This window comes from Volvox carteri, assembly GCF_000143455.1.
Source record: "Volvox carteri f. nagariensis unplaced genomic scaffold VOLCAscaffold_27, whole genome shotgun sequence".
NCBI lineage: Eukaryota > Viridiplantae > Chlorophyta > Chlorophyceae > Chlamydomonadales > Volvocaceae > Volvox > Volvox carteri.
Window position 1 is genome coordinate 1,380,752 of NW_003307570.1, and position 11,679 is coordinate 1,392,430.

General features: G+C 55.2%; 2 protein-coding genes across 2 annotated transcripts in view; one reads left to right on the forward strand and one right to left on the reverse strand.

Annotated features, from left to right (window-relative positions):
• Positions 1 to 919, reverse strand: part of VOLCADRAFT_118047 (uncharacterized protein) — a gene marked incomplete at both ends in the record, with an annotated part of 11,103 nt that extends 10,184 nt beyond the window's left edge. The window contains 3 exons of the mRNA XM_002952091.1: positions 184 to 203; positions 462 to 680; positions 899 to 919. Coding sequence (XP_002952137.1) covers positions 184 to 203; positions 462 to 680; positions 899 to 919 — 260 coding nt within the window. The remainder of the gene's footprint in view (positions 1 to 183; positions 204 to 461; positions 681 to 898) is intronic.
• A 421-nt stretch (positions 920 to 1,340) lies between these two features.
• VOLCADRAFT_62055 (uncharacterized protein) lies at positions 1,341 to 8,961 on the forward strand (the record flags this gene model as incomplete). The annotated part of the gene is made up of 16 exons (XM_002952007.1): positions 1,341 to 1,430; positions 1,769 to 1,866; positions 2,286 to 2,391; positions 2,606 to 2,662; positions 2,979 to 3,062; positions 3,496 to 3,738; positions 4,131 to 4,225; positions 4,735 to 4,845; positions 5,188 to 5,348; positions 5,825 to 5,968; positions 6,431 to 6,574; positions 7,063 to 7,190; positions 7,650 to 7,763; positions 8,155 to 8,271; positions 8,368 to 8,517; positions 8,776 to 8,961. 16 exons carry the CDS (start codon positions 1,341 to 1,343, stop codon positions 8,959 to 8,961), a joined length of 2,028 nt encoding a protein of 675 aa, XP_002952053.1.
• Positions 8,962 to 11,679: the final 2,718 nt, after the last annotated feature.

Genomic DNA, 11,679 nt, shown 5'->3' on the forward strand with positions numbered 1-11,679 from the left:
TCCTGGGGAATGAGGTGGGGTGGGGTGGGGGAAGGAGCAGGGTGGGGGGAGTCATGTGCGGTAAACATGGTGAGGTAAAGGCGAAGTGCGGTAAACGTGAGATGGGTGGATCGGCGGAAACGAGAGGGAGAGGAGTGGGGAGAAAGGCGGGCGAAAAGGCATGGGCTTGGGGGAGATAGCGACCCGGAGTCGCCAAAGGTGCCCTGAGAGGAAGGGGACATGGCGGAGAAGATGTTATGTAATGTAGGAACGTTTGTAGTAGGCCGTGATGAGTTGTGTGAAATCGACGGGGCGGTAGTGCATGTGGGCAGTGTTAGCGGACAGACAGGAGGACGCCATCCTGATGAAGGCGCTGTAAAATGACATATTTTCGTATGGTTTAGCATATGGGGAATGGCGGGTGGCGTAAAACAAGGAAAATTTTATCCAGTTATGAGGTGCCGGGGAAATGCTACACGTACCACATCGACCAGGAGCTTCGGGTCAGCTGAGCCTGGCAGTTTGCCCGTCACAGCCACTTCCAAAGTTGAGGAGCTGTTGAAGCAACCCATGAGGAATGCGCCGTGCGCCTCAGCTGCTAGGGTTCCACCAAGGCTGGAACCGAGAGGTGCTAGGCGCTCTGTGAGGTCGGCGCATATATCCAGCCGGGCGTCCTCCTCCTCGGCCGTCGGGGCTTCCATCTGTTGACATGCACGATGATTATGGAAAGGAGTTGAAATGGAACTGTGATGCATGAGGGGTTGCGTTTTAGCCTGATACCTGCGCTATCTTGTGCCATAAATCCTCCAGGGTTCCATTCAAGGAGGGAGAGGCTCCCTGCAGTTGCTTAATATACTCCTCCCAAGCCTGCCGAAGCAGGCTTTCCATATTACTCATGATGGTCAAAACTCGAGCTCACTTGCCTACGGTCAATGGCCATTGGAAGCAACAACTTGAAAGCAACATCCTATCCTGCCTATATATTAACAGACATCTACCCCATATTTACGTTGTAAAGTGGGCTCATTATTGCAAAAGCAACAATTTGGACTGGGAGCATCCTAGGCCGGTGCATGGCCAAATTTCAAAACCGTCGTACTAGTCACCTGTCACTTTGCCTGGCTTGTAACCCAATCTGGGAAATCCACAACCTGACAGAACGGGGCATTAGTATCAGCGTATGGGGCCCAGTATCCGTCAAGCTACTATTTTTGCGTCTGCTGAGTTTGTATCGGCGAACTTTAGTTCTGAAGTGAATCACTTGCCGATTGACCGCATAGCAACTTGCAATACTGTAGTAAATAATCATGCAGATGTAGGGATCTTAACCTTAGGGTTCACACTTTTCGGAACCGCGCATAATGCCGCCGAAGCCCAAGGCGGACGTATTGGTACAGAAGTCTCCGGCGGAGTTTTTCGCGGAGAATAAGAATATCGCGGGGTTCGATAACGTGGGTTTGGTTGAGCGACCCGACGGGACAGTCTTCGGTTGACTTGACGAACTATTCAACACCACTCTTTCTGTGTGCAACTCGAATCCTTCCATATCTCCCACCACAACCTTGGATCACCGATCTTCTGAGGCTTTACACAGCTTGCGATGGTGTTTTGCTTACCAGCCTGGAAAGCTCTGGTGCAGAGCCTGTTTCTTTCTGTCCGCCCCGGCCTTTCATCTCACATCCTGTCGCACCGCAGTTTTCCGCACGAATTTGACATTCTCTCCCAATTCACGTTTGGCCATTGCAAAGCACGCATATATTAGCGCGCCGCGCCGTGGTCATGCACGCAGCCTGGCAAATGCCTGTACACTACCGTTCGCGAGCTGGTGGAGAATGCACTGGATGCCGCCGAGTCCATCAGTGAGCTCCCGTACATCGAAATTACGATGTGGGTCAGCAATACAGTGCAGCGCATGAGGGAAGAGAGGAGGGGGGAGAAAGTGATACGATGTTCTGACCAAAGACGACCAAGGCGGCAATCCGCAACTGCATAGTTGCGTGAAGTCGGATCTATGAACGGGCTGCATCCCCCATATCCAGGATTCCGCGTTGGGGTGGTAATGCTTGTTTTGCTCCGCACGAGAGGAGCTCCAGTGTGCGGTTGGTACGTTGCTAGGCGGTCAAGGCCCGACCCGGATCCACCTGCGTTTGATATCCAAAGCCCTTTCCCCGCAAACTGCAAATATACACGAAATCCCCCCACGAAGCCATACCCAACCCGGAAACTGATTCCACCCCCCTGCCCATGGGGTCTTCCCCATCCCACCCCCTACCGCATGGTGCACCCTGCCGGCGCCTCTTGTTCAGCGAGGAGGTGTCCAAGGCTCGACTGAACCGTATTCGGGGGGTGGAGGAACATGGCCGACTGGACGAGCAGCTTTATCAGGACTTTGAGAGCGAGGACGCGAAAAAGGTTTGTTTGTGTGACGCGGGAGAGGGAAATGGAGATGCATCAAGGGCCACGCCTTCCCACGCCTTCCACGGTCAGCCACATCCTGGTGAACACAACCTGGTTGCTTTCTCCCCCCCCCTCTCTCGGCCATGGAATACCGTGCGGTCCCTAGTCCCTGGTGGCCCCTCCTTCCTCATCCTTTGCGAACCCCTCCTCCTCTTTCTCCTCTCAACAGAAGCGATTAGCCAAGGAGGCCCGGGACAAGGAGCGCCTGCAGAAGCTCATTGAGAAGGTGGGTGGCTATGTGGCGGCAGGTGGGTGAGTGGGTTGTGGGGGATGGGGGAGGGTGTGCGAGGATGTCGAAGTCGGTGTCCCTTTCCTTTCCGTAGGTAGTTAGTACACCCACACGTTGGCGTGGGGCGCATAAGGCGGAGATTTTTACAACGGTTCATGCGGATCCATGTAGGGATTGCGATTCATTTTTGACTTGCTTGGGCCATTGTTTCTTGGAATGCACACGCACTGCCATACACGTAAATACATACATGCATACACGCACACGCCTACTACCTCAGCATGGGGAGGGCGCGGCCGCAGTGGAGGCCAAGAAGAAAGAGCTGGCGGCGGCGGGGGCGGCTGCCAAGCCGGGAGCTGGCATGCGGGGGAACCTGTTTTACAAGGTCACGGTCAAGGTGGGTGGTGCGCCGGGTGTTTGCCTGTGTTTGCCTGTCTGTCTGTGTGTCCGTCCGGCAGTCAGTGCAGTTCAGCAGCTATGAAGTGGGTGCTCTCTCCCCCCCTCGCGCTATACCCTTCACCTTCCGCCCATCATCTTCCCAATTAAGTGTCAGTGGCCGATTTCCCGGCGCTTTGTGTTTGCTCCGATTGGGGTCCGCTTTTCATTTCCCACTCCCAACTACCCAACCACCCACCAGACCTACCGACCCATCACCCACAACCCCCCTAATGTACGCTCTAAAACGGTCATGACACTCCATCAGTCCGTTGGAACCCCACTTCCATGTCTCTCCGCGGCGCTTTGTTCCTCCTCCCCCCCCTCCCCCCCTCCTCCCACCTGCTGCCACCCCACCCTCCCCCGGACCGCCCTACCCCCCGTGACCTCCTTAGGACAACGGCGCGGGTATGCCCCACCGGGACATCCCCAACATGCTCGGCCGGGTGCTGTCCGGCACCAAGTACGGCGTCAAGCAGACACGTGGCAAGTTCGGTCTGGGCGCCAAGATGGCGCTCATCTGGTCCAAGATGACCACCGGACTGCCCTTCGAGATCAGCAGCGCGAGGAAGGGCTGCGGGACCAGGAGCCACTACGTGCTGGACATTGACATTCACAGGCACGTACGTGCGTGTATTGTGCGTGCACACACTGTTATTCCTATATATGTGTTGGACGGGGAGGGGAGGCGTGGCGTCGGCGTGTATGTATGTATGTGTTTTGATTCCCCTGGGATCAACAGGGGAGGGTTTTTGCGCCTGTGGCGCGTCTTATATCCCCTTCCGTGAATACCGCGGTGCTCCACTATACTATATCCGTACATCCCGTACACCACACTATACTGTACTCCTGATTCACCAACCCTCTCATCCCAGGCAATTGGTGCCTTAGGACGTATGCAGCTGATTTTGCTGGACCTTGCACCATGACATTGCTCCCGGCTGCCCGTGGGTCCCTTCACCTCCGGTTTCTCACACCCATCCCACCGGGTCCCCCAAATATTATGTGTTACGTATATAATAGGAACGAGCCCAATGTGCATCTTGAAGAGCAGCTGCCCAACCCGGACCATTGGCATGGCTCGTGCCTCAGTCTCACCATTGAGGGGAATTGGCAGTACTACCGGTACGAGGGTGAGGAGGGGGCCCATGGGGAAGGGGCGAGGGGGGGGAAAGGAAGAAGAGGGGGGGGAAACGCAGGCAGGGGTGAAGCGTTGTGCTGGTGGATGGATGATGGCGTTGGGGTGGGATGGGGAATGCTTCCGCATATATGTGTGTATATATGTGTACGTGGGGAGTAATTATCGTCTGTCGGGGGATACGGGGAGCTAGTCGTCGGATTTTGGTGAGGGTGAGGATGGGGATGGGGATGGGGACAGGAGGAGGAAATGGATGGAATGGGGAGCGTGGGTTTAGGGCGGATGGGCGGTAGGGCGTGTGTGTACGGGGAAAAAGAAGGGATGGGTTATGCTTGACAGGTTTGCTACCTTGTCCTTCGTGCTATCTGGGGGCGCCGGCCGTTCCCTCAGCGCGCTGCGCACTTCCCCCCGTGGGGGACCCCCACCTCCCTCCTTAGCAGCTTCACTCGCTCGTGGTTCGTCTTTCCCCCCCACCCACCTCCCCCGCCTGTCCCAGGTCCAAAATCGTACGGTACCTGCGGCAGATCGCCGTTATCACGCCATACGCACATTTTTGCTTCTCGTACAAGGCGGAGGACGACAAGAACAGCATGCGGATCAACTTCAGGTGGGTGTGAGGAGGTGTGGAGTTAGGGCTCCTGTGGTGAGATGCTTTGGGGGTTTCCTATTTTTCCATTTTGGCGGGAGGGAGAGGGGGTGGGAGGGAGGGGGAAGGAGGGTGGGAGGGTGGTGGGTTGTCCGTTTGGGTGCTTCACCCGCGAATCCGCACCTGAGCGTACCGCACTTGTGGGTGATATCCCGCCCCCCTCCGTTAGCCTCTCCCTCCTTTTGGTCTGGTCATGCGGTGGTAGCTGCGGCGTGTGATCTTTCGCCCGCACTTTGACACCCCCGCTTCCCCACCCCCTCCTTTTCTTCTCCTCTCCCCCCACCAACACATACACACACACAGGCGGCGCACCGACGTGATGCCCCCTCCCCCCCGTGCCACCAAGCACCACCCTTCCTCCGTGGACTTGGAGCTGGTGAAGCGGCTGATTGCCGCCACGGACACCAAGACACTGACCAGCTTCCTCAAGAAGGAGTTCGACTGCGTGAGGCCGGCACTGGCAGGTGCGGTTGGGGGTTGGGGGTTGAGGGTGGGTCGTGTAGTACCATGAATGTGTGTGCGGGGAAGTTGCAGGGCGAAGAAGAAGGAGTTGAGCAATACAATGGCTGGAATGGATACAGGGGGGGGGGGCAGGAAATGATACAGTGTGGCAGGGCGTCCTGGGGGTATCGGACACGACCTCATCCCTCCTGAAGTGCACATATACACACACATATACACCAGTACACATTCACAAACATACCTCTGTGCGCGCCGTTCTTCCCTCCGTTATTGACTGGCTAGTTTCTCCCCGGGGGGGCCCGCCATTTCCACTGCTGTGATGATCATGGTCGTGATGAACTTCTTCGCCCTCATGCGATTGTATGGCACTTCCGCCACTTTCCCCCCCCTGCAGCAGCCCGGGTATTCATCTAACCGCCGGCGGCTGTGACCCCCCCTTGTACTTCTGTATGTCTGTCTGTATGGCGGCCTTCCACAGAGCGGCTGGCGGGGGAGATGCAGGCGGGGGTGGAGGGTGACACGAACCCGAAACACCTGACAGACAAGCAGGTGGTTCGTCTTCACCAGCTGCTTCACGAAGTTCGTTTCGATGACCCCAAGGGGGACCACCTAAGTCCCGCGGGTAAGAGGGGTAGTTGGGGAGTTAGTTATGTGGTTGGTTAAAAGTTCGTTGTGGATTTGGTTGGTAGTTGGCTCGGGAAAGCGAAAGGCGATGTGCGTGTGAGAGTAGGCAGGTGGCGCGGATGGGGTTGTTGCATGGTCACCTATCCTGCCTTTTATCCCGGCATCAATGGTTTACATTCTTACTATGACCGTATATAACAGTATACAACAGTACCCGACCTCCCCGCAAACCTGCGCTGCCTGCCGCCTCGTCCCTTTCTCTCCCTCCCTTCCCCACCCACACAATCCAGCAGTTTGGTATTTTGCAGATCCGCAGTCAATTTGTTGCTCTTTGCATATGAATATCCCCATTCCCTTACCCCTGTTCACCTCCTACTATCCGTCTATCTCTGGTATCTGCTCCATTCGCCAGTGGTTCCTCTTACCCCCCTACTCCTCTTACCCTCACCCCACCCCCCAGGCGAGTACAACCTCCGTCTGGGGGTCATGAAGGAGCTCAACCCCGACATGATCGCCACCCATCAGGGGGATGTGCGGGTGTTTGAGGGACATGCCTTCATCGTGGAGGCGGCGGTCAGTGTGGGGGGCAGAGACATCAAGCCGGGTGAGTGGTAAATATGATGTGTGAAACAGGGGGGTGTATCTTCGCCCGTGGCAGCTACCCTGCGAAACCCTGCCTTCCCCGGTATTTCGGGGCACCCTCATCCAGTCACCCTAGTCAACTTCTCAGTGGATCGCTCAGGTTCCGCACCCACCACCAGCATCCAACGGAATCTGCCGGGTCGACAGCGGCCCAACTCCGTTCCTGGTCGGCTCGCAGGTTAACTTTATCCCAGGTCACCACCGTCCATCAACTAGGGGCGCAATGCCTTCCACCATCGGAAGGACTTTTGACCCTAACGGGTCTCAATCCCGGGATCTCCCGGAGGCAATGGTCGCGCCTTACCAGTAGTGCCAAACCCTATATAGATGTATATGGTAAATATGTATGTATGTACTTCTAACTGCGGTATTCCAGAGGCGCAAGTTTGTCCCTTCTTGAATTTTGAAATGTGTGGAACGCCCGGTGAAGGAAGCGGTCTTCCGCTGCAGGCATTAACGTGCACCGTTTCGCCAACCGAATTCCGTTACTGTTTGAGGGCGGCTCTGACGTCATCACCAAAACCGCCCTCAAAAGAATCAACTGGGCGAGCTACAAAATAAACCAGTCCACGGACAAGGTGAGGCGGCGGGATACCGGATACGGGGACGAGGGGGTTCTGTATCCACTTTAAACCAACTTGTGCCGCGTGGGCGAGTGGGACGTGGCCGTGACGGTGCGTATGTATATGTATGTTCATGCTAATATTTTGGGACAATTAGGGGTGTTGGTGTGTAGAATGGAAGGCACAGCTTCTCATGCGTGTGGGTCGTGCATGTGAAAACTGAACCGTGAAGAGGTAGTGGCGGTGATGACACACGAGTGTATGCTCGTATGTGCGTATGTGTGACTGGATCTGCGTGTCTCCCCCCAACGATTACCCCCGGGGACCTGGACCCGTCACACCTCTCCTTCTACCTCTACCTCTTTCTATGGGCCCGTTTCCCTCCTTCCCTTCGCGGCTTTGGACGTCGGCAGCTGGTCATGGCTTTCGTATCATATGCTTCCCCGGGCCCCCTTCCTTCCCGCCACCCGCCAGGTGGGTGTGTTTGTGAGCATCGTGAGCACCAAGATCCCCTTCAAGGGCGCCGGGAAGGAGTACATCGGGGACGACGTGGAGGAGATGGTGGCGGCAGTTAAGGCGGCAATCCAGGTGGGCGGTTGGAGGTTGGTGGTTGTGCACTCCCAATTAGTAGTCGCGTTCCAGTGATGACGTGTCAAAGGAGTGGTAGAGTGTTAGGAAATTTGCAGGGGAGGGAGGAGACCAGGGGTATAAGCACAACAGGATCGCGCAGGATCGGAACGTTCAGCTCCCATCTATCGATCTGGGCCCCCTGTCGTCGTGTGGGGAAACAGATGGACAGAAGGAAGCTGAACGTTCGTGGTTCGTCTTCGCCCCTCTCCTCCCTCCTTCCCCGGCCCAACCACTGACCAATGTGGTATGCAACTCATTTTAACAAGGGCGGCGTTTAATTTGGTTTCTTCCGGCCAATAAAAATCAAGGTTACAACAGCCTCAAATCGCTTGCAACCCGCCTCAAACAGGCGTGTTGTGTGCAGCTCAAGGCTAAGATCGTCCGCGCCATCGCCGCCCGGGAACAGAAGCAGCGCAAACGCAACCTCACGAAGTACATCCCCGACGTCGCGAACGCGGTTTACGCGGTGCTGGAAAGGATGGCGCAGCATGCACAGGCCGCCGGGGGAGGCGGAGGTGCTGGCGGCGGTGGTGGTGGGCCGGCGGCGGCGGCGGCGGTGAAGAAGGAGGATGAGGAGAGAGAGGCGAAGCGGCGGCGTTTGGAGGTGGCGGATGAACGGCATCTGCTTCCCGCGGTTGTCAGCCATGAGCTGACTACTGCGACGCTGCAGGCCCGACTGACCGAATACGTGGAGCGGATCGACACAGACATGGTGAGAGGCTGGAGAGGGCGTGCACAGCAACATGGCGATGTCCGCGCGGCTATGCTTGTGCGTGTTAAAAGGAGGAGTGTTCGGCTAAGCCTATGTGCGCGCGCGCGTGTGTGTGTGTGTATGCGTGGCTATCCGCGTATGGATATGTGTAGCTGTCGCTAAGCCTGGCGAAGCCCTAGCTTCTCCTTTCACCTCACCCGGAAACTGGGGAAAAAACCCTCCTTTGAAAGGTAACCCAAATCGCTCCCCTGTCAACAGGCGCTCGAGTACCAGGTACAGCAAGGCCTAGCGGCGGGCGTAGCTAAGGTGCGAGTGCGGTGCGGAAGAGGGGAGAAAGAAGCGGCTCAACGTGGTATGAGGGGAGAAGCCCTTGTGGTTCTAGCCTTGAGTGTATATGTATACGTTTCCAGCTCACACGGGATTCGTGTTGTTGATAGCTCGTAATTGTGCTGCTGGGAGAAGAAGGGTAAGGGTGTTCTTGTGAGCCAGGCTCGGGTTGGGTATTGGGTAAGGCGTACGGTCGGCGGGGGATGGATGTTGGGGAGCGAGCTCCATCTCTTTGCCGGCTGCTGATGCGGCCGGGTTTTATGGCCTGTCCGCCTTTAATCCTCAACCCACTCCCCGCTTTGTGCCGCAGTGGCGTAATGCAGACGCGTTGCGCGGTGTCTCTATTTTTACCTTTCTTCTCCCGTACTCCCTTTGGTGATATGGGTATCCACTACTGCGGGCGGCTTCCTGGCATTTTACGTGATTTAGCGTTCTGAAACGTGGGTCCTTCCCCCATCTCTGACTTCCCTTGCTCTTCTTCCCATGCTGCTGCTGCTGCTGCTGCTGCTACACTGCAGGAGCCGCTGTACCTGATGCCCCTCAGCAGCCGCCACAGCCACGGTCCTGAGCTCCACGCAAACATCGTCGTCATGAAGTTGCTGACGGGCTACACGTGAAGACCACGATGATGAATGAAGCCTTTTCCTTGAAGATGAGATAATGATTGAAGACTTTACACGTTAACGATGCTGACATGAAAGCGATGAGGTTGAGGAGGGATGGAAGGAAGGGAAAAGGCAATTGGGTGATTTTCCCGTGGACGCCTGATGGCAAGTTGCCTGCTTATCTGTCCGTCTGGCCTTCTGCCAGGTAAGACTAACAGACACCGTCTGTGATTCCCCGGTACCATGCAGGCATGCATAGCCGGGTCGGCGCATACTTTTTGTGCGAGTGCACGCATGTATTTAGATAGTGGCTAAGATTCGGTCCGACGGAATTCGTAATGACGCGCCCTTCAAAGGTTGGTGCGGCACAGATATGCACATGCGGCCCACATGCAGGCGGCGAGTCAGCTGCGCAGCTGCATGCCACAACAGGGACGCCGCGTGATGGAGTGCGTCATTGCGCCGATGGACACCGCAAACAGACAGGATTGTTGCGCCAGCTCGCGCTGTGAAAGGACACGGACGAATAGTCGGTCTTGCGTCAGTTCTTAAGGCTGTGTTTGCGACCGCTGACTACTGATTGGGGCATTCCAAGCCTTACGTTGTCCTGACTTTTCTTGTGCTTTTTACACCTTGCCATGGGTAGGCCCGCCTGCCCTTAGAGCGCCTTTGCCTTTGTAAGTTCCGCAAGCAATTTTCCCTTGAGAGCATATCGGCCGATATGGCTGTGCCGCTCACCGTAGACACGCAGAACAGTTTAGGAAGGCCCAGGAAGGAACCGCGTCAACATGCCGGACCAAGCCGCCATGGCTGTACTGCGCACTAACCTGTCAGCCCCAGCGGTTTGCGTAGTTTATCAACTGGAAATTGTTAATGTATTAGCATAGACGTAATTATGATAAACGGCTTGTTAGAAAGGCCTTCCCAAGAGAATGAATTTCATCGATAAATCCGAATCATACCCCAAGACGTTCCCGCAGACCCAACTCCAATGCAGGCCCAATTGGCTCGAATTCGCATGAATCAACCCTGATTCGTCTACATGAGGATACGTCCTTACTCATGAAGAGTGATCGAGATTGAAATAGATGTTGGCGAGACCATAGGGCTTAGGCAGAGTGCAAATGTGCTGCGTAGCATCCAAAAACGTTAATCCTGTCTACGCGCTGTTAAACCCAAATCGAATACTTTTGCATAGCTGCCCTGCAGACTCGTTTAGCGGTCTACAGGGAAATAGTTATCGATCTCGAGTTTGGAGCGATCCAACTACAAAGATAATTCTACAAGTGCTATGAAGGGAGACGAGATGAGAATGTATGTGCATGAGGTACCGCGTCCAAAAGTCAAGTTTTCACTAGTCAGGAGGGTAGGAGATGGGCTCGAATTGGGGAAGACCTCTGTCGCAGAATTGGCCTGGATTTTATTCCTGACAAAAAATTGCAGCCCCAAGGATTGCTCTCCCCGACCTTGTGTCCTACCCTCCTACTAGTCCGCCGGGTAAGATACCGGGCAAGTGCTGCCCATGGAATAAACATTGTTCACTTAAATCTTTCTATGTTTTGTTATTAGTATCGCTCAATATATTTGCTTTCTGTAATCAAGAGGCAGAAGAAGCGAGACGGTTTTCGGGCATCCTGCCTAATTGCTAACTTTTGAATGACTCTTGCTTGTCCAGATGCATGGACGCACAACACATGGATTGGTCAAGCTTTCGTGTCGGTGGCAGCTTCCTGCGAGGCAAGCGCAGAAATGAGTCACCAGCCGGCGAGTTTCACGGGAAGCTATGGCCAGTAAAACATCCATGAAATCACGGTAAGAGTTTGTAGGGTTTTGATGAGACCTAAGCCACATTCTGCAGCTGCTAGGTTCCGATAGCCGTAGCTGCAGCCCAGTAGTGCACCTGAAGGTTGCAAGGTCTGCAGCAGCCCGAATGAAAAGAAAAATATTTTCATTTCATGTTATGACAGGAGTGTGTCGTCCTTCACGGCTTCAGCAAGTGTCGTCCGTTGAACATCCATGTCAGCGATGTACGCCACGCAAACAGGTACGCCTTGGACTTTCAGTTGAGGAGCTTGATGCTATTATCGCTTTCATGTGCGTATGCGTGAATTCTTTCCATCTTGCTTGGAACTTGGTCCCCGAGCCAAGACAATTGCAGAAAGCTCAGTATCACGACCAACCCAGCTTGCTATGGAATGTCGACATGCACTAAATTTCTTGCCACTATTTG